Source organism: Sander lucioperca, chromosome 23 (genome assembly GCF_008315115.2).
Source record: "Sander lucioperca isolate FBNREF2018 chromosome 23, SLUC_FBN_1.2, whole genome shotgun sequence".
NCBI classification, from domain to species: domain Eukaryota; kingdom Metazoa; phylum Chordata; class Actinopteri; order Perciformes; family Percidae; genus Sander; species Sander lucioperca.
In genome coordinates this window covers 16,501,125-16,523,624 of record NC_050195.1, presented here as the reverse complement: position 1 = coordinate 16,523,624, position 22,500 = coordinate 16,501,125, and the positions used below count along the sequence as shown (strand labels likewise).

Here is a 22,500-nt window from a genome sequence, read left to right as displayed (position 1 = left end):
AATGGCATTTTTCAGACGGACACATCAGGAGAAAACTGAGTTAAGTTAATTAAATTTTCATTGAGACCTGTTTCTGTCTCAGGAACAAACTCTCGCGAGATCTGGCAACACAGAGAAGCTAACGTCAGCTAAAGTTTGTGAACGCCCTAACAAAACTAATCTCCGTGATGCTAAATATGTCTTTCAGCTGTGTAAATATCAAACATTAGCAAAATGAACATAATAAATTATTCAAATATAACTTTTCATCCATCCACACGACGTTTACTACACTTTCAAACGAGGCCATGCCCCTTTAGGAGACAGGAAGTGATGACCGTTTCATACCACTGGCGCTGCTTGAAATGCGCTCTCTTTAGTATAGAGGATTTTTGCTGATGTGAGCTCCAGGGAATAACAGCCTGTAAACTGGTTTCCTTAAGGAATCACAGAAGTGTGGGGAGTTGGAGTAATCTGCTTCTGTAAAAAATTGATGACTAAGAAAGACGGACCTTTTTTTACTTTTTGCCAATGGCTGGCAAGCTACGAGACACTCTAGACAGACACTGGTGAGTGGCCGCGCCATCTTTGTTTGAAAGTGCCGGCATCCAGGCAGTCGGCAGTGTGTCTGTGGTGCAGGGTGTGCAGACAACAAGCAGATGTAACTGATAGAAGTTGCATTATGTCTTCATTATGAGATGATAAACTTCTAATGTTCAAATTGGTTAAACTTGAATTTTAATGTAATATTAATATTGGGTGCTTCCAATCGGCTGCAACGCCTACAAAATGGAGGAGACAACAACAGAGAGAGAAAGAGCTGAGATTCAGACGAGCAGCAGGCCAGCAGGTGATGCATTATCATAAATATGCCATGCAACCATTTCCGACAATATTCACTTAATTGGAAGTACTGTATGTACCATACAGTATTTTCTCAGAAATATTTCTTTTCAAAGTTGGAAGTAGGCTGATAACTAACTTAAAACGAATATTTGAAATCATGATAAATGCTCATTATTTCTGTGCTTAGCATTGTGTACTGAGTTTCATCAAGAAAGTTGAAAGCTATTGTGTAGTGGGCTGACCACAAAAGCTCAGTTCAGAGAGCGCTGATAGCTACAGGAAAACGTGGGATGGCAAGGCCAGAAAATGTGCTCAAAGTTGAAAAAGAAAAACTTGGGTCAATGCATAAAAGTCCATACAGGAGAGAAACCCTTTAGTTGCTCAGTTTGTGGCAAATGTTTTTTTTTTGCCGTAAAGCAGATACAAAGAGGCACATGAGAATCCATATCGGAGAGAAACCGTTCAGCTGCTCAGCAACATGGGGAAAACACATGAGACGCTCATCCATAGAGCAGCATCACTTTTTCATTTCATCTGTTGCTTTCAGTCCTCGCACTTTACTTGTTATGCTGTTTTATTATGTTCCCACTGTAGTTGTGTGCAGTTTTTTTTTTTTTTCAGTATTTTGAGTACAGCCCCTTTAAAAAGTCGCATTCACGCATGTTTTCTGCTTTCAGATTTTGGAGCCGTGAAGACCTCTTAGACCATCTCAGCCTTGCACAGACTGCTTCTTCTTCCAAGCTCTTCGTTACACACTCAATTGGCAGCACGCAAGGCAGTAATACCCCCATGTTATGATGAACACATTTGTTTCAGATACAAAAAAATATACAACATGTCGGTACAGAATCAACACGTTAATATCTGTTTGCTGTCAGGCTGCTTAGATCTTAGCTGATGAGAAAACACACTTCTGTCGGCCATCTGCTACTCTCTTCCTAGAGAGAAGGTGGCAGCGTGCTCTATGCTCTGTCATGTAATCAAAGAATTAGAGAGCTAATCCAAACTAATTGATTCCTAACCCCTCTCAGGAAAAAACAAAGCCATTTGTTAATAACAAGTCAATCTCTACACATTCACCAGATCCAACAGGCCCCACAGGATACAGTGTGTGTGTGTGTGTGTGTGTGGGGGGGGGGGGTACAAATCAATGTGAACTGCATGGCCGAACAACCACCGAGATGAATGCTCGCTCCCTCTGCATAACTGTCCCTTCTCTCTTTTAAAGTCTAAATATAGAAAGAGACAGACACACAGAGATGAATTTGTCCTGAGATCATAGCTGCAGAGATTCATAAAGCCAACACCTCCTGCTCTGTCTTTGCCCGTCATCATCACAGCTGTAGTTCAGTCCTCCCATGCAAATCTGCACACCGATCCTTCCATCTCTATAAAATGCTTCCAATATAAATCCACATATATAATGATAAAGACGCAAATAGCAATAGTTCCAGGTTGGAGACCCACTAAAAATTATTTTGATTGATATTGATTATATCTACGGGACTATGCTCCAGGTGTACTGATATATCTCTTTGAAGGGGAACGACACTGATTTTAGAATAGTGACCTTTAGAGTACATTTAGATGTGCCTTCTACTAATTGCGTGTGTGTGTGTGTGTGTGTGTGTGTGTGTACTGTATATGTGTGTGTGTGTGTGTGTGTGTGTGTGTGTGTGTGTGTGTGTGTGTGTGTGTATCTATGCATGTGTGTGTGTGTATGTGTGTGTGTGTGTGTGCTTGTTTTACTATATTCTTAGGGTCCAAAAACCGGGGAATACAGTAAACTTGTGGGGTCTTCACAGCCTTGTGAGGCCCAAAATGCTGGACCCCACAAGGTTAAAGGTCTGTTTGAGGGTTAAGACTTGGTTTTAGGATTAGGGTTAGAATTAGGTTATGGTTAAGGTTAGGGTAAGGGGCTAGGGAATGCATTATGTCAATGACGGGTCCCTACAAAGATAGTGAAACAAACGTGTGTGTGTGTGTGTGTGTGTGTGTGTGTGTGTGTGTGTGTGTGTGTGTGTGTGTGTGTGTGTGTGTACTGTATATATATGTGTGTGTGTGTGTGTGTGTGTGTGTGTGTGTGTGTGTGTGTGTACTGTATATATGTGTATGTGTGTGTGTGTGTGTGTGTGTGTGTGTGTGTGTGTATCTATGCATGTGTGTGTGTGTGTGTGTGTGTGTGTGTGTGTTTGTTTTACTATATTCTTAGGGTCCAAAAACCGGGGAATACAGTAAACTTGTGGGGTCTTCACAGCCTTGTGAGGCCCAAAATGCTGAACCCCACAAGGTTAAAGGTCTGTTTGAGGGTTAAGACTTGGTTTTAGGATTAGGGTTAGAATTAGGTTATGGTTAAGGTTAGGGTAAGGGGCTAGGGAATGCATTATGTCAATGACGGGTCCATACAAAGATAGTGAAACAAACGTATGTATGTGTGTGTGTATGTATGTGTGTGTGTGTGTGTGTGTGTGTGTGTGTGTGTGTGTGTGTGCGCACCTGCATGGAGCGTGTTAGCACAACATGTCCTGTTCTTCCAGGCGGAGGGGGGTTCTGGGAGGTTGTGCTTGTTGAGGAGCCGAGGAATCCCTGAACAACAAGTGCTCGGTCCCATTGTAACTGAATCATTCATTCAACACAGTAAACATGGCAACCCACGCTGTGTATGCAAGTTTCTGTGATATATGAGAAATCTAATCTGTATTCTAAAAAGGCCTTTTGCCAGACACTTGATGAGGCCAGAACTGTCTGTGATAATAAATGACACACAATGGACAACACAATTACAGAAGCTTCAAATCAGTTTACACATGGCATGAGCTGAATGATGATGACCGCCAATGCTCATTGCCTGCTAATATCTCCCACTGATGCTGCACTTTTCCCAAGCATTTCCAGCAATTATTCCACATAAAACATATGTTTCTCTCAGGATAAGGGGCAAGGCAGAAAATGAGACGGGAAGAAAGACGAAGACAACAAAATGTACTGCAACATCTTACGATGTATTGCTATGTGCCTTTTCAAGTTCTACTTCTTTGATGTGATTTTGGGATATTTAACAGCAAAGAAGGCACCGAATATGGCCTCTGGTCTTGGGCTAAAAAAGGCTAGAATGTCACAGAAGAACCGCAAAATGGCCCACAGCTCTTGTATACTCTTCATTATACCATGGCCATTCTCATTAACTGGCAGACTTTCATTAAAGAGTGTGACAGCAATTTTGTGATTTATTTATTGTACTTCCATAAAGTTGACTCACAAGAGGCAGAAAAAAGGAAAGAATGGCCTCTGTGGGCTCTGTGCCACGAAGGGAGAGATTTCCTTTCAGTCCATAGTACGAGTCAAGCTCCAAAAATAATGAATCCTACACTTCCCACAGTGCATCTTGATAGCATCTTTCACAAGAGCATCCATGCCTGTAAACACCTAGCCTGGTTGACACCAGACCCTGGTGGGTCTGGGCAAGCTTCATTCACAGCCCATTTCCAAAGGGGCGTCACCAACGGACGCCGCTCAAATGCCTCTGGGCGCAATTGGATAGACCTTCAACCAATCAGACCAACGATTTGGGTGACGTAGCAGCGACAGCGATATCAACGGGTTGCTGCACTTCGGTGGCCGTCATGTTGAATGTAAACAAAAAGCTGCTTGCCGTCGCTGCGCTACCGTCATCGTGTAAAGCCCGCCTCAAAGGTTGTGATTGGTAACTCGATTTGGAAAAATTGGAAATGGGCTTGAATGGGATCTTGGCCAGATGGACTTGCAGAGCAAATCTCAAATTTGCCGGAAGTTCATCAGGGTTTGCCCAGGATAGTAAACACCCACATCTGTACCCACACTGCACATGATGCAACTAACTGCAATTAATCACACAGAATAATAAACCCACTGCACCATTAGAATAGAAACCCTACACGCAACATTTGCCTTCATGGCACGGTGTTTGATGCTTTCACCATCACATCCCCATGATTGGCCTTCATAATGTAGCAGGAGGATTTTACCTTTTTCATCTGGAGTGGTTCAATACACCTATTCATGCTGCTGCTTGTATAGTGCCTTACCAGTCTTCTATGAATCAGCGTAAACTGTATAGACATCCTGCAACTCGGTGGAGGTCAGACAAACTAACTACCTTTTAATTGCACCATAAAAATCAATTTATGGCCACTTTAACTACCAAAAGAAAAAGAAGAAAAAAAAACAGCTGACAAAGCAGGCTTTTGTCTGAGTTCTGAAACTACAAATAAAATGTGTTTGAATGCATCCAAGACTATTGTGATTGGTTTAAAGAAATGCCAATAAACCAGAGCACGTTTTTCTCCCATCCAGGAATGCTGTGTGAACTAGCCAGACCCTAGACCCTGTTTTTTAATTAAAATGATGAATGGGTTCAATGAGCAAATAGGTCTGTACAATGTCTGTACCGAATGTCATGGCAACCCGTCCTTTAGTTGTTGATATGTCAGACTGATATTCGGTCCGGACCAAAGTGGTGGACCGTGAACACTGTCATCCATAGAGCATGGCTACAAATGAAAAGATATATTTGTGTGGTGTTTTTAAAGATTCCTCAGCAGCAAAACGATTGCCTGGGGGGTGAAGTACAGAATGGGGAAAATAAGAAAGTAGAGACAAACTAACACATTGTTGGTTTGGGTCGGCACTGGGGCAATTTGAGCTCTTTTTAGGGATGCTTCAGCAAAAAAAGTGTTAATGTGTTAATCTAATGTGAGCTAAGGAGTTCTGCTCTAGGAATATCAGAACAACGTGAAACTAAATCTAGAATCTAGACACCTAGATCATTCAGAAAAATTGGGAGCCACTGGGAGCCATTTTCAGAAAATAGTGCTTGTCAGCCATTAGTCAAAATCACACAAATCTCAAAATTTTCAATAGTTACTGATACTGCATTTTGGAAATGTCTGCTTTTTTTTTCCATAGATAGATATCTGATTTCATATGTAATACCAGCTCACCTTTCTAGTAATGGCCCTGTGGCTCAGCATTATAGGAAGTTCTCTCAGAATTGTTGGTGTCTTTCTAGTTACATAATTCGGTGTTTCCGCTATCATGATGCTCCAAAATGATGTTAAAATGCACAGGTGTCATCCAACATTTTTTAGTCTGGGTGGGGGGGTCACCCAACTTGTTTATTCATGAAAAGAGCAAAATTTCAAAGTGGCTTGTTTGGTGCATATTTATCCATGTAGCTCTCAGTCTCGGCCCCCTAGCAGATGGGTCTGACCGCATACGCGGAGTTTGCTGGGGGGGCAGGAGGAGCACTGCCCCCTGGTGGCTCAAACGGGTAATTGCATTGTTTAAAAAAATAGTGGAATAATTACATCTGGCATGACCAGATATTAAATAAATATCTTAAATAATACAAAACAACTAATTGGTGATAGGTAATACATCTGATTTCATATACCGCTTTGGTAATAAAAAATATTACCTGGCTGACGATGGGAGCAGCAGGACGCAAAAAACTAAACTTACTGTTGCACTAGTCTGGACATCTTGCCGTGCCAACCTTGCAATAAAGGTTTCCTAAATGCCATGTATATAAATGTGATGTCAGCTTACTAATTGATTGCGGGTTTTGTGTAGATTTGGACTTTTATACGTTTATTCCACTTTGTTTAAACGGCGAAGTGGAGAGGCCTCGTATGTGACGCTCATATCGGCCTTGCTGGATACACCGTATCATTTACCTTTTTGTGGATCTACTGATCGCTGTGGATTACTTTTTTGTGTCATTGGATTACGGCAAAATACGGATCTTTTTTTCTCAGTGTCTTAACGTTTTATGGTGTGACTGCGCTTGGTTTCTGCGTTTGGAGAGGCATCTCAACAGACTGTAGGTCCAACACTGATTGTTCACTGTTACATTTTAGTTGAATTTAAGCGTCTGTCTATTGTGTTCCAAAACAGCCGTGCCGCGTTTTGATTTCATAAGGGAGAATTGTTAAATTGTTACAATGTAACTTAAAAACTTTAAAAATAAACATATGTGTTTTGGAATATAATGTTCAGCTTCGGCAGCTTTACCTATGTGCTAAAATATACAATGACGATAGTGACAAGTCCATAGCAACCAGTGTTGAATTGGTTATATCCCAGCGTCCTTTGCTGAATGGTCTCAATGTTTTATTGTTTTATTTCATATGAATACTAGTTTACTAGAGGAGTAACTTATTTGAAGTAATGCAGTAATGCATGAAGTGTGCATTTAGTTTCCATGCTTATTGTGTTTCCACAACAATGTTAGTGAGTAAATCTACTGAAATGGCCACCACACCATAACAGAGGAGAGTGATGTGTAAGATGAGAATGCAGAGGTTAACTCCTGTACATCATGGCTGTAAAAATCAAATGGTATCTGTACTTCTTTGCTAAGTGCAAACTTGCACGCAAGGGGAGGGTCATTCCTTTTTTTTTCAAATCGTTTTGGAGGTTCATAGAAAAATTATTATTGACGAGGGGAGGGTCACGTCTTTTTAGGTTAGAGGCCACAAAACTCCTCCGGTGGCCCCTTAATTAAATAACGAACAGTCCCTAATGGCAAACATCCTTTTGTGGACAACTAAGGAAGATTAGAGTGTTGAGTCCTGTGTGCAGCGCTGTAGAGATAATGGAACCTGATTGGCTAGGCCTGGAGGCAGATGTGTTCTTACTTACTGCTTCTATACTTTTCATTTGCTGCCGTTTGTCTCGCTCCGTGTTCTGACTGCTCTGCCTTTCTGCCGTCTTTTCTCAGACAGCGAGCACGTCTTTGGCGCTATGCATTAATAATGAGCTGTGTTCAAAAGTTGAAAATGACAAAGAAGGAAGGTAAAAAGGAAGACTTTTTCATCTCATTTCCATTTTATTCCAGAGCGCATATATATATATATATATATATATATATATATATATATATATATATATATATATATATATATATATATATATATATTTAAAAAGAGCCTGGTGACATTTCTGAAGACATATCACAAAGGATGAGTCGGAGTAACGTTTCAGTTCACGTTCAACATTTGCTGTCCTCAGAACACCAGCCTCATTTTCTCAATGTCAATAACTGCAAACCTACTTCTTAAAGAATTAAAGCACATAGTTAAATGGTTGATCTAAATCTACAACCGGAAGTCAGCATCTACAACATCTTCATGCTCTATGATGTTTGGTTTTTTAGTTTGGACTATAATTTTGAAGAAAAGAGCTGCTTTCCATGCTTTTTTTCTAGCTTGACCATTCCATAACTCCAACACAGAAATGTCGGCAGTGCAGCCAGTGGCCCTGCCATGCCCCATCCAGGGGTCTATTACAGTACTGCAGGAGCATAGTCTAGAGAGAGTATAGAGTATAGAGTATAGTCATAAAAACTGGGGGGAAAAAAATCATTGGACTCACCATGCCCTCTGGAGGACACCTTCAGGACCCCGCTGCCTCCGCAGAGCTAACAACAAACTACTTTATTTATCCCTAAAGGGCAATTCAATTTTGCATTCAACCAGTCAAATAAAAAAACAGACAAGAATAAACACCATCGCCATCATTCAATCAACCAACATATCAGTAGCAGCACGTCAACAAATTGGTGGAATATCTTGTCTTTGTTAATGTATTCAATTGAATATAGGTTGACAAGGATTTGCAAATCATTGTATTCGGTTTTTATTTACGTTTTACACAACGTCCCAACTTTGGAATTGGGGTATGTAGAATTAAAATACTTTGCATTAAAATGTGGATCAATCAACAACACTACTAAATACCCATACGCATTGGTTTTCAGCAACAACAAAAAAAAGAAGAGGTTTAGGGGTTTAGTTACTCTTTAAGTACAGTAATTATTCTGCAATGAGAATCATGAGAGGCTTGGCTTTGGTCCAATAACAGATCTGGGATCAGCAGACCATCAGCCTCTGAACAGAATCTGCATGAAGGGGTAACATAATGAATAAAAAAGGTATTGAGTAAAAGTGATGATTCTTCTCAAAAATCTAATCAAGTAAGAGTAAAATGTATGCTGCCTAGAAACCACCTCAATGAGCACAATTCAATCCAAAAAGGTAATGTTTGTAACAGAGTAAATACCCAGCTCTGCATAGTAAATAGAACAATATACACAGCAGCAGAAGATATGCAGATTGAATGAATATATATATATATCTGACAAATACCAGCTGTAGCTAATAACGACAAACATTATTGTTGACTTCTTGATCTACTTAAGACGTCTCACTCTGTTGGATTTGTTGGAACCGCAGAATCCGCCGGTCCTCTGATTGTACAGTGATGTTACAGAGTGAAGCTTCTTTCTTCACAACTGATCTTTGTTTCATTGGCCTGTTATCAAGCTACTCCTAGAGTTCCCATCAATCAGTGCCAGCTGATATGACACACTGATGACATGCTGATGGCCACATTAGTTCATTTTAGCTGTGAAAGCTACGCTCAGCGCCGGCTACAGCGTGATTTATGGTTCTGCGATCGATCTCTTTAAGAGCAGAGCAATAGCAGGGCCTGTTAGCAGGGCCTGTGTGTGTGTGTGTGTGTGTGTGTGTGTGTGATAGAGAGAGTGGGGAAGTGGTGGCCTAGAGGTTAATAAGCGAGCTTGGGACCACCAGCAGATCAGACTGTGGTTGTACCGCTTCCACGTATGAATGTGTAACTGTGTGAATGTGACAGGTCGTCGTCGAAATGAGAATTGTTCTCAATCGACTTACCTGGATAAATAAAAGGTAATAAAAAAAGAGTGAGAGACTTCAGAGTGAGTAGTGACTCTAGAGTCATAGTGGGAGAAACAAAGGGTCTCCCCTGTTCTTTCTGACCACGGTGGGAAATCTGTAGCAGGAGAAGTTAACCCTCTCCTTGATTTCATGTTGTTTATGGAGAAGGAGAACCAGGAAACGAGTCGGGGGGGAAATGCAACACTACCAAGCCACAGCCGAGTGACGTGCGTCGCCGCGACGTGTAGTTAAATTTTTCAAGAGGTGCACGTCAGGCTGCGTACGTATCCACATAAATCACGCTTAAGAAAAGGAAGCTGCTACAGTACCTGACTGTTTTTTTCCTAGTTTTGCTAGTAAGAAACAGAGGAGTGATAACGAATTCAACAACAAATCCGTTAGTATGTAATCTTAATATATCTGTGTATTTTGCCAGTCCGTGTGTCAGAGCTCAGCTCACTGACAGCTTATATACACGCGCCGGCTGAGGTGAACAAAACACAGTTGAGTACAGGTAAGAAAGGATCGGCATTCGAATTTTCGATTGACTGAAATCCATACTGATCCATTAAAATGTCCCTGGATCATTCTGATACCGAGGATCAGTTGGGACTTCAGGTAGGAAATGGTAACATTATGAGGTACATTCGTATTCACTGTACAATGACTTACATCTGTTAAGTGTCAGTATTTGGTCATATACCATACCGTGGTATCTGTTCCTTTTATAGCTCTGGGTGTTTAAGGCCATCGATGGCACTGTGGCCAACACATGAGTGGATATATGACAATTTCTGAATGTAAGATTGTGTCCATATTGCCTACTCCTACCTTTTAACTATTTTTTAAAGCATACAAATAGAGCTGTTACAATTCCATATGTTGCTGTGCAATTAATTGTCTCAGAAATAATTGCGATTTACAGTATAATTGTCTCTTTCAGTCAAATTTAAAAAGATGTATTAATGTATGACTTTTTTTATGAATCCCAGGATACATCTTTGTCTTTGTATCACTGTCATGTGACCCAGATAATATAATAACACGGGTACAACAATGCCACTTTATTATCATAAAACATATTTTCTAACTGTACCCCCCCCCCCATTATTTTTGTTGCTATGAACGTATTCAGGGTCAAGTGCCCTGACAACTGAAATAATAATACAAATATATAGTCCGACCAGTAATCACTGATATAATTACAAGTTGGCATATATAAACAAAACCAACAGCTACCAGTCATACCCCTTAAGACCTTAGCTAATGTTAGCAATTCATTCAGGTTAAACCAAGAAAGCGTGATTATTTAAAAAAAAATACTTGACAATTAGACATCATGTAATAATTGTTACAGGCCTACATACAAATACACTATTGAGTCTTAAGTGAGCAACTTTCCATGTAGACCTATTTAAGGAATGTGACATATTATAGCACATCATGAAAGCTGCTCCATTTCACTGTGACATTAAGTCCCAGATTAACAGTCCCATGGAAACACTTTTCAAAATAAAGATGGTAAAGTAACTGAAGGTGACTGTGACTTGATGTGTGTGTGATTCGATTATTTTGCCACTAGATGGTGACAAAATACTGTTTTTGTTAAAAGCACAATGTTCGACAGTTTATTGAGTATCATCAATCATCAAACGTACAGAAATAATGCTGCTTTCATTTCCATGACTGGATTACCTGGTGGTGGTAACATTGCTGTTATGTCATGTTATAAACAGTTTCTGAGCAGCACATTAAGGCTCAGGATCATTAAACCATGAAGGCATCATCTTTTTCTGTCTTTAGAAAACATATCTTATGTCTTACCTCGCCTGCCAGTGACATGTACAGTTCCCTTCGCTCTGATCTACCGAGTTGTTTTGGTGGCATGTTGACTTCCTCTTCTTATAAGCATGAACTGCAGAAGAAGAACAGATACAAGTTAGAAAAGACAACATATGGGAGTGTGAGATGCAGGATTGATTGGGAAAGGGGAGATAACGACAAAGATTCTGAAGTCAAAGCCAGGACATTACCGTGTCTCTTGGTCCACTGAAAACCATCAACGTGTACTATGAATATCAATCATATTGTGCATATGTTGTAACTGTAAATGAATCCTATATATAATACAGAACACAGCCCAAGTCAGTATTCATGCTCACTACATTAATCCATAACATAATCTCCAACAGTTCAGTCTGCTCTCCTTCACTGATACCATACGCACAGTAAGGAAAAACTTTATTAGTCATTAATCATTGGTAGATCACTAACACAAGAATCTCTGCACCGTCATTGCACCAGGGGAATGACTGTAACTGCACTGTAGCTGCACTTTCTACCTATGTATAGTTCAATTTTATTTTTTATTTATATGTATAGTATACAGAAGTCCTCACTGCTCGTTTAAAGACACAGTTTCTGAATATTATTATTGATTGATTAGGGCTTGGACGATATGCTTTTGTCCCTGATTTGATTCTTTCACGATACATGGGTGCCGATTGAATTTGTATTGCCATTTTCATTAATCGGATTCGAGAAGTATTGCAATTCGATAGTATTGAGTATTGGGATTTTCTTTTCCTTCTTTAACAAAAACAAAAGATTTTGAATAATACACTAGAGACAATATATCATGAGACATTTCTAAAAACTGATTGTTTTCTAAGAAGAATGCACATCACATGTCAGTCAGTCTGACATTTATTTACTTTGTAAAGAAGAACATAACATGGATTTTCTGCATTTTGAAGAGCATTTTGCATTTTGCCGCCGCCTACATCAAATACACGTTTCCAACAAGTCTTGTTGGAAACGTGTATTTGATGTAGGCGGCGGCGGCGGTACCGAAGAAACTTTAGGTGAATCATTGGTAAAGACAAATAATAAAAAATATCCATTTTAGGGGAAATTATTGTTTTTTTTTCCCACCCCTAATATTAATGTTATACTACAGGCTGTGGGTATTTCTCTGTGGATTGAGCGTTTTGATACTTCCACAGTATTTATATAGCACCTCCACTGATTTATAATCAAAGAAGACATGGAAATCCCACTTTTACCAGTAAAACAGAAAGCTTCATCCTAGTACTGGCAAAATTTCAATAATTACTACTAATACTCAGACCCAACGAGTAGATTAATATCTGTATAAACAAAGAGGATAAGCAGGACGGCTGGTTTTAGATACTTTACGATGAAGGCAATAACAATATCCGGTAAATGCGCTTCATTTCCTTTTCCGCTTCATCCTCGTCCTTTCACAAGTACAGACAAAGAAAAGAAGGAACAGCGAACAGGACAGAAAACACGGTGGCTCAGTGAGTATATATATTATATATAATACTTGTTCACCTCCCCTGACGAGCTGCAGCTGCTCTGATGAACTTTAAACATTGCTGGTGAACTTTAGAAGTGTGTGATTGATCAGTTTGAACATGTCTGGTTTCTGTTCTGCAGCTTGTTCTCGTAGTTTCCCATTTTCTCTTCAGATTCTGTAATCCAACAAAAGTTTATTATTTACATATAATATAAGTTTCTCTGTTATTTTATCGACAAAGTAGCATCTGTCAGGCAAAACGCCAGTGTTAATTTTAGTGTTTGTACCTGCTGCTCCTGTGCACTCTGCTGTGTTTGAGGAATTTACAGTTTTTTCCGATCGCTATGACAATTTTTTCAATACTTTTAACAACTTTCCTAAACTCTTAACGTACCAACACACCTACAACACACAACTGACATAACAGTTAATTTCATGCTCAAAATCACACATTGAAAACTAAACTCTAACACTAATTTTCAAAATACAATAATTCACTAACGCAATACACTATGTAAGGGTGCTCCGATTGATCGGTCACCGATCGTTATCGGCTGATAAAGGCTTTAAATAGTTTGATCGGTGGTCTCCATAAAGGTCGATCAGATTTTCATAAAGGTCGATCAGATAGGCCGATCAGATGACGCACTATGTGCTTATGGAGCTGACTATGACCTGCCTTCCCTGTTCACACTATGTAAGGGTGCTCTTCAAACGGGGCGAGTAGAGAAATCATATTTTCCACCAATTTCCACTGGCTGCCGGTGAACAGGGAAGGCAGGTCATAGTCAGCTCCATAAGCACATAGTGCGTCATCTGATCGGCCTATCTGATCGACCTTTATGGAGACCACCGATCAAACTATTTAAAGCCTTTATCAGCCGATAACGATCGGTGACCGATCAATCGGAGCACCCTTACATAGTGTATTGCGTTAGTGAATTATTGTATTTTGAAAATTAGTGTTAGAGTTTAGTTTTCAATGCGATGGTATACAGGCGCTTCGATTGAATGTCACTGAATCTGTTCTGGACCCCTTCCAACAACGTGGCTTTCGTAGTTTTTACACCGTGGTCCGTCTCAGCTGTTTTCTCCAGAAGACGAGTTAAATGAAAACAGCTGAGACGGACCACGGTGTAAAAACTACGAAAGCCACGTTGTTGGAAGGGGTCCAGAACAGATTCAGTGACATTCAATCGAAGCGCCTGTATACCATCGCATTGAAAACTAAACTCTAACACTAATTTTCAAAATACAATAATTCACTAACGCAATACACTATGTAAGGGTGCTCTTCAAACGGGGCGAGTAGAGAAATCATATTTTCCACCAATTTCCACTGGCTGCCGGTGAACAGGGAAGGCAGGTCATAGTCAGCTCCATAAGCACATAGTGCGTCATCTGATCGGCCTATCTGATCGACCTTTATGGAGACCACCGATCAAACTATTTAAAGCCTTTATCAGCCGATAACGATCGGTGACCGATCAATCGGAGCACCCTTACATAGTGTATTGCGTTAGTGAATTATTGTATTTTGAAAATTAGTGTTAGAGTTTAGTTTTCAATGCGGCAGCCAGAGCCTCCGCGGTGTGTGACCCCGAAAATTCTTGAGAATGAAGCACAACTCTTTTTAGTTCAAAGTTTTGATTAATAAATTGCGCAGTTAGGCTCAACATGGACATGGGACATACATTTGAACTCCAAATGTCACTTGTGAAGCTGATGATGTGACGTTGTCCTTCATAAGGCTGTCAACATGTGCAAACACTGTTTGGTATAACTGCGGCAGGCAAACATCAGTGAAATATTTACGCCCTGGCAGAGTGTAGCGTGAATCCAAGTAAGACATGAGCCGCCGTAAACCCTTCATCTTCCACAATTGACAGCGGCTGGTGGTCAAGGCATATGAATTCCATTATTTTGGCTGATATTTCTTTTTTTTTCTTGCTGTCATTACTGTAGGGTTGCTGTCGTTGCAATGCCTCTGTTACAGACAGCTGAGTGAGTGGTGCCGGAGCTGCTACACTACCCCGCTGTCTCTCTGCCTTAGCGCTAGCTAACTTTGAAAACTCCTCATACTCCTTTCCGTGACTAACCTTCAAATGTCTGATGAGGTTGGTGGTGTTGAAATTTCTTTGGAGCTTTCTGCCTCGTGGAATTTCCTTGGCACACACGTTGCAAATCGCTAATGTATTGTCTTTTTCAGACAACTTGTAAAACTGCCAGACCGGTGAATGTAGGGAGGCCGCCATTTTGAATGCACGTAGAAAATTTTCTCACGAGTAGTGCGTCATCTGATCGGCCTATCTGATCGACCTTTATGGAGACCACCGATCAAACTATTTAAAGCCTTTATCAGCCGATAACGATCGGTGACCGATCAATCGGAGCACCCTTACATAGTGTATTGCGTTAGTGAATTATTGTATTTTGAAAATTAGTGTTAGAGTTTAGTTTTCAATGCGATGGTATACAGGCGCTTCGATTGAATGTCACTGAATCTGTTCTGGACCCCTTCCAACAACGTGGCTTTCGTAGTTTTTACACCGTGGTCCGTCTCAGCTGTTTTCTCCAGAAGACGAGTTAAAGCTCTGATGGATGGTATAACATCTGCAGCCGATGCAGTTGATGAGCTGATCTGTTGCGTGAGCTCTTCAAACGGGGCGAGTAGAGAAATCATATTTTCCACCAATTTCCACTGGCTGCCGGTGAACAGGGAAGGCAGGTCATAGTCAGCTCCATAAGCACATAGTGCGTCATCTGATCGGCCTATCTGATCGACCTTTATGAAAATCTGATCGACCTTTATGGAGACCACCGATCAAACTATTTAAAGCCTTTATCAGCCGATAACGATCGGTGACCGATCAATCAACAACAAAACACTAACATCACATGGAATTACAGAAACTACATTATTTGATGTGTCAGGTCTGCCTTATACAACAGACAATAGTATATTGTATTGACAATAGATTGTGTTTTACACTGCAGTTTCTCTTGAAGCCTCTCTACATTTTTGTTTTGTTGGGTTTAGTAAATGCATGCATTTTGTTTGTTTTGCTGCAGAAATTCAATAAAAAAAATGAATGACCCATCTCAGAGTAGCTTTATAGAATGTACGGTTTACTGTATAAAAAAAAAGAAGACAGAGACAGAATTGTCCTGGTACTCGTCTTCCTCTCACTCATGCAGCAATTTTTCTTACTTTCTTTGTGTATTCATCTTTATTGTTCCTTTTCCACACAAAATCAGCCCAAATAGGTCCTCTTTTACTGTATGTACTACAGTAACATATGGTCATGCGACTGAAAGAACCTCAACACCTGAGTGTGTTTCCTAGATGGGAATCAGCTGTGATTGATCTATTTGCGTAACTTCAATCAGCTGTTTCTCAGTAGCAATGGAATACAGTTTTTTTACGATCGCTATGACATTTTTTTCAATACTTTTAACAACTTTCATAAACTCTTAACGCACCAACACACCTACAACACAATTGGCAAAACAGTTAATTTCATGCTCAAAATCACATATTGAAAACTAAACTCTAATTTTCAAAATACAATAATACACTAATACAATACACTATGTCTACCAAAACAATGCAAACATGTCTCAAAATCAAATAATTCTTCCAAAACACTATCACATGTTCTCTTCCAACAGGAACATTTAGTCAATCATAGAACAATATCATACAAAACACTAACATCACATGGAATTACAGAAACTGCATTATTTGATATGTGTCAGGTCTGCCCTTATACAATAGACAATAGTATATTGTATTGATCATAGATTGTGTTTTGCACTGCAGTTTCTCTTGAAGCCTCTCTACATTTTTGTTCGATTATTTTTTGGGCTTTTCCGCCTTTATTTGACAGGACAGCTAGTTGAGAAAGGGGAGAGAGAGGGGGGGGGGGGGGGGACATGCAGGAAATCGTCACAAGTCGGATTCGAACCCTTGACCTCTGCATCAAGACATAAACCTCCAAGTATATGTGCACCTGCTCTACCCACTGAGCCAACCCGGCCACCATTTTGTTTCTTTTGCTGCAGAGATTCAATACAAAAAATGAATGACCCATCTCAGATAGGGCTGAACGATTAATTGCATTTGTGATAATATCGCGATATGTTAAAACGTGATTTCCTAATCGCAAAGGCTGCGATTTGGTCACATGACTCGCGAGAGCAAATCAGTCTGCACTCCGCAGAGAAAGCATCAACTAGCACGCTAACGCTACGTCGTACCTTGAGCTGATTTCTGTCATTCAAACAACTCTGAGTTGTAGTTTAAAACTTTTACAGCCATTTTAATAAAATGAAGGGTTTTATTTGGGCTTGAGTCTATACTTGCAGTTAATGGATACAGGCACACAGAACTCAAGGCTCGGTTGGCAACGATTAGCTCTGATTAGCGGTTAGCTCCGTTATAAAGATATGGAGTAGAGGAGCTGCCACTGAGAGGGGTAACAATCAGACTCTGATAAATGACGTTCGGGGAGCTTTCACAGCAGCGTGGCCGCGGTGTTTCAACAGTTTTATTAGTACAGTTAATCCCACGGCAAGAACACCAGCAACTAGCTAACGTAACGATAGCCTCTCTGAACAAGTGCACAAGGCAGCACGCAACTTCACGAGGGGGAGGGGCTGGAGGCAGCTCCTCTCTGTGCACTGTAAAAAAATACACGTGTGTGTGTGTGTGTGTGTGTGTGCATAGATATATACTATATTTTTACTTATTTAACTGTCTAGTGTGTAATTGTGTGTTCATACTATAAATTATTATATTATTATTCTTTGTTGAATAATACAGAAAAAAATAATCGAATCGCAATCGCAATATTTGGGAAAAAAATCGCAATTAGATTCTTTTCAAAAATCGTTCAGCCCTAATCTCAGAGTAGCTTTATAGAATGTACGGTTTATGAAAAAACATTGTTCAAAGGTCCTCTTTTACTGTACTACCATATGATCATGCGATTGAAAGAACCTCAACACCTGAGTGTGTTTCCTAGAAGGGAATCAGCTGTGATTGATCTATTTGCATAACTTCAATCAGCTGTTTCTGTATAAAATCCAGGGGATATATTTGTGTTTCAATTTACAATATGAGCAGCTGTTCACTTTCACTTTAGCCTATAAGTTAGGTTTAGAACATGATGTTATCTGTTCAGACATATAGTGTGAAAGCATTTGCAAATTGGTCAGTAAAAATCCATTGTTTTGGTCTTGGTGGAGCTTGTGTGTAAAAGAAGTTCAAGCATTTTAAATTTGTGTTAACTGTATGCATTTTGTGTCAAAGCAACAATAAATGTGTTAATTGTATAGCCTACACAGACAGATGTGCTGTGTTAAGAGTTTAGGAAAGTTGTTAAAAGTATTGAAAAAGGTGTCATAGCGATCGGAAAGAACTGTAAAATGGAGGGGGTATATTTGTGTTTATTTGTGAACAGCTGTTCACTTTCACTTTAGCCTATACGTTAGGTTTAGAACATGTTATCTGTTCTGACATACAGTGTGAAAGCATTTGCAAATTGGTCAGTAAAAATCCAGCTCACTGAGGTAGTGCAACACATGAAACCAACTGTCCCTTAGACATTGTTCCCACCAGGATGGTGAAGGAGGTTTTTAAATAGTACCATTGCGTCGAGTCTCCTTCCTTTTTTTAAATTCTTGTCTTAGTTTAGGTTCTGTCCCAGCTGCCTTTTAAACATGCTGTGGTCAGGCCCCTACTTAAGAAGCCTCATCTTGACCCCACAGTGTTTTAGACCAGTCTCTCATCTGCCTTTTCTTTCAAAGGTTTTGGAAAAAGTTGTTTTCATACAGTTACAAGCCTTTTTACAACAGAACTCTGTGTTTAAAATATTTCAATCTGGTTTCAGATCACGTCACAGCACTGAGTTTGCACTATTGAGAGTACACAATGATATTGCCTTGTCTGTAGATGCCGGGAATCCTGCTGTTTTTGTGCTTTTGGACCTCACAGCGGCTTTTGATACAGTGGACTATGTAGTCGTCCTCTCTCACCTTGATCACTGTGTAGGCATCCGAGGCTCGGCTCTTAAATGGTTTAGCTCCTATTTTGCAAATAAGAGCTTCTCTGTCATGATTGGTGACCTCTCCTCGTCACCTGCTCGTCTCTCTTGCTTGGGTACCTCAGGGTTCAATTATTGGCCCCATCCTGTTTTCCTTATATATGCTGCCTTTAGGGGCTATAAAGGCAAGCACAACCTGTCATTTCATTGTTATGCAGATGATTTACAAATTTATTTGCCTATGAAACCAAATTACAGTGTCGCAATAACTTCCCTGCTTAGTTGTATTAATGATATTAAGTTGTGGCTCTCACATAACTTTCTTAATTTGAATGAAGATAAAACTGAGTGTATTATCTTCAGTACTTCATGCATGCCAAACGATCCAGCTTTGAGTTTAGGAGCTCTGGCTTCATAGACTAGGTCAGCTGTCAAAAATGTGGGGGTTACATTTGATTGCAGCATGAAATTTGACAAGCAGATCAGTGATGTTGTTTTTTCCAGCTTCGTCTCCTGGCTAAAGTTAAGCCCTTCCTTAACAGGCACGATCTAGAAAAGGCGATTCATGCTTTTATGAATTCAAGGTTGGATTACTGTAATGCTCTTTATGTTGGTCTGAATCAAATCTCCATCTCACGACTTCAACTTGTGCAAAATGCTGCTGCTCGCTTTTTAACAAATACATCTAGACGTGCACATCACTCCCATTCTCTACACCCTACATTGGCTGTCCCTGTTTTATAAATCAATTTTAAGATTTTATTGTTTGTTTTCAAGGCCTTAAATGGCATGGTATTTGTCCGAGATTTTAACCCTGCGTGAACACAACCGGTCATTGCGGTCTTCAAATCAGCTGGTTTTAGAAGTCCCAAGGTCAAGGTATAAACGGGTGATCAGGCTTTTGCAGTTGCTGCCCCGAGACTCTGGAACAAGTTACCCACTGATATTCGCACTATTACGTATGTAGCTCTTTTTAGATCCAAACTCTAAACCTATTTGTTTAGAATGGCTTTAAATATGTAGTAGTGGTGTGACAATTCCCCTCTCCTCCTCCTGTTTCTATGTAACCTTTTCTGATTTTACTGTTTTCTACATTTCATTCTTTTTATTGTATGCCATGTTGTTTTATTCTTGGTTCCTGATGTAAAGCACTTTGGATACCTGCTGGTTGCTGTAAAGTGCTATATAAATAAATGTTGATTGATTATTCAGAAGACAATAAAAGCAATGTTAAACCCTAATGACCCGATATGGAAGGTTACTTCCCCTCTGTGTGCTCCAGTCAAAGAGCTGGATCTAAAATGGCGTCACTTTATTACGGAGAGTTACATAAACGTTGCACAGTCGCTGCTTTAAAAAAAAGAAAAAATGCTTTGGGTTGTGTGAGAGAAACGTGTCTGTACCTCACAGTACATTAAGCATAGAGATTCAACATCAGCCTGGCTGCCAGGAAACAGTAGGGGTGTGACATAAGTACCGTGATTTCCCATGGGAAATAGGGCCTAACCTGTTGCCATTCATAGTATTCAGTGGCGTGCCTGTTGCGGAGACCTGGAGGGAAAAAACAGATACCGCACAGGCCTCAAAGTCAAATCTTCATCTTTTACAAACCATGTGTACAAGTGTTTAGATCACCTCTTTAAAAGAGAATAAACAACGATATATATATCGGTCCGTGTACTTGGTGGCCAACGGATTTTCGTTTTGAAAGGAAAAAAACAAAAACGAAAAATGGCCAGTTTCCCAATTACCATTAGTAAATAGGAAAACAAAAAACGGAAAACAACCCATTATTCGTTTTTTGTTTTGATATTAAAAAACGGAAAACGAAAAACAATCTCGTTATCCGATTTTCTTTGATGTATTTGTAGATGGAACTGTGAAATTAAAATCTGTGTATAAATCTTATTCCTTTGTCAGTACCCTATCCGTACCGCCTGTAAAATCCGTTCTGTGCACTGCCTGATCAGTTCTACGCTTGCGCGAACACCGGCAAACTTCACAGCTCTATGCACGCATTGGCGTAAGGATGTTTGGACATTCCCGGTTACCGGAAGAAAACATTAGACAGTGACAGTAGACCGTTATGATGGCAAAGATGAAGTTTACAAGGTGTTTGCTGGAGTTGCCTAAAGTATCTGTTAATGATATACGGAGGGTCGTCCGGCCATCCAGTACAACACCATGTAGCAAATTAAATAAAGGCTTCAAATTTTACGTTTCGTCATTTCTTTGCAACTTTGAAGGTAATTTGCTAACGCTAGCTAGCCTGAGCTAGAAGCCTTGCTTTGGTGTTATAAGTCATGACTCCGTCCTGCTTCAGGTTAACCATACCTCTCACTGTGTTTGTACTTTTATGAAAGTATCAGGTAAAAACAGGGCTACAAATGAGATCTCTGTGAGAGACCAGCTAACTCCTAGCAAACTATTATGTAGCTCAATGCTGGACATTTCACCCCTAATTCCGGTCACTTTACTGTATTTGTATTTGTTTAGTATTTGGTTTAGAAGCCTTTATTGGTGATTTTTTACGGTACAAAGTCCTGCTACATACGTACATAGCTAGCTATATATGCTCCGCTATGTCGCGTTAGCATGCAGCTACAATAGTTAGCTATGAGTATGCTAACGTTAGATTGTAGTGGAACGAAGCAGCACTTTCTAACGTCAAAAATCGCGGACCAAACACTACACAATCGGACATGTTTCAGCAGGAATGTGACCCGGAAATGGGGAGAATTTAACAACATTGCCAGCTAAGATGACCGTTAGCATGTAGCTACTATAGTGTTTACTGCCGTTAGCATGTAGCTACTATAGTGGTATACAGCAGTGGTGGCTGGGAGAGCTGTCATCCCATCTTCAAAAGGACACTTATGTACGTTTACACTTCATCGCATTAATAATAGACAGTCTATGGTTATTAGTCAAGACGAAGTATTAGGTAAAAACATTAACGTAAACAACACAACAACGATGTCGCTACACGGTTTTGGATCAGTGACAAGTTTCGAATGTTTGTAGCTATGACTATTGTATAATAAAGATTTAATAAAAAAAGATTTAATAAAAAAGTTGTAATGTTTGGTCGTAAAGTGTTGACACATGTTACTTATATACAGTCTATCGTGCAGGCAGAACGGATCGTGTACCGACAGTTACAAATCGCACAGGGACATTGTTAGTTTTCTACTACGTAATTATGCGCATGCACAGAACGGATCTTACAGGCGGTACTGGCCAATAAATGCTATTGAAGGGCGGGTCTTGGCGTGGCGGGAGTAACTTCCGGGTCGCGAAAAAAATACCAATGCAAAATTAAGGAATACGACTTATACACACGTATTTTAATTTCCGAGTTCCATCTACAAATACATCAAAGACAATCGGATAACGAGATTGTTTTTCGTTTTCCGTTTTTTAATATCAAAACAAAAAACGAATAATGGGTTGTTTTCCGTTTTTTGTTTTCCTATTTACTAATGGTAATTGGGAAACTGGCCGTTTTTCCTTTTTGTTTTTTTCCTTTCAAAACGAAAATCCGTTGGCCACCAAGTACACGGACCTATAT

The 22,500-nt window shown here is 39.9% G+C and overlaps 1 protein-coding gene across 4 annotated transcripts in view; it reads right to left on the bottom strand.

Annotated features, from left to right (window-relative positions):
- plppr5b (phospholipid phosphatase related 5b) overlaps positions 1 to 22,500 on the bottom strand; it is a 153,055-nt gene that overhangs the window by 122,802 nt on the left and 7,753 nt on the right. For 3 of the 4 annotated variants that reach the window (XM_031300152.2, XM_031300149.2, XM_035998235.1), the window contains exon 2: positions 11,385 to 11,475. In XM_031300152.2, coding sequence (XP_031156012.1) covers positions 11,385 to 11,447 — 63 coding nt within the window. In that variant the 5' untranslated portion in view covers positions 11,448 to 11,475. The remainder of the gene's footprint in view (positions 1 to 11,384; positions 11,476 to 22,500) is intronic. The other variant, XM_031300150.2, reaches the window with a different exon arrangement.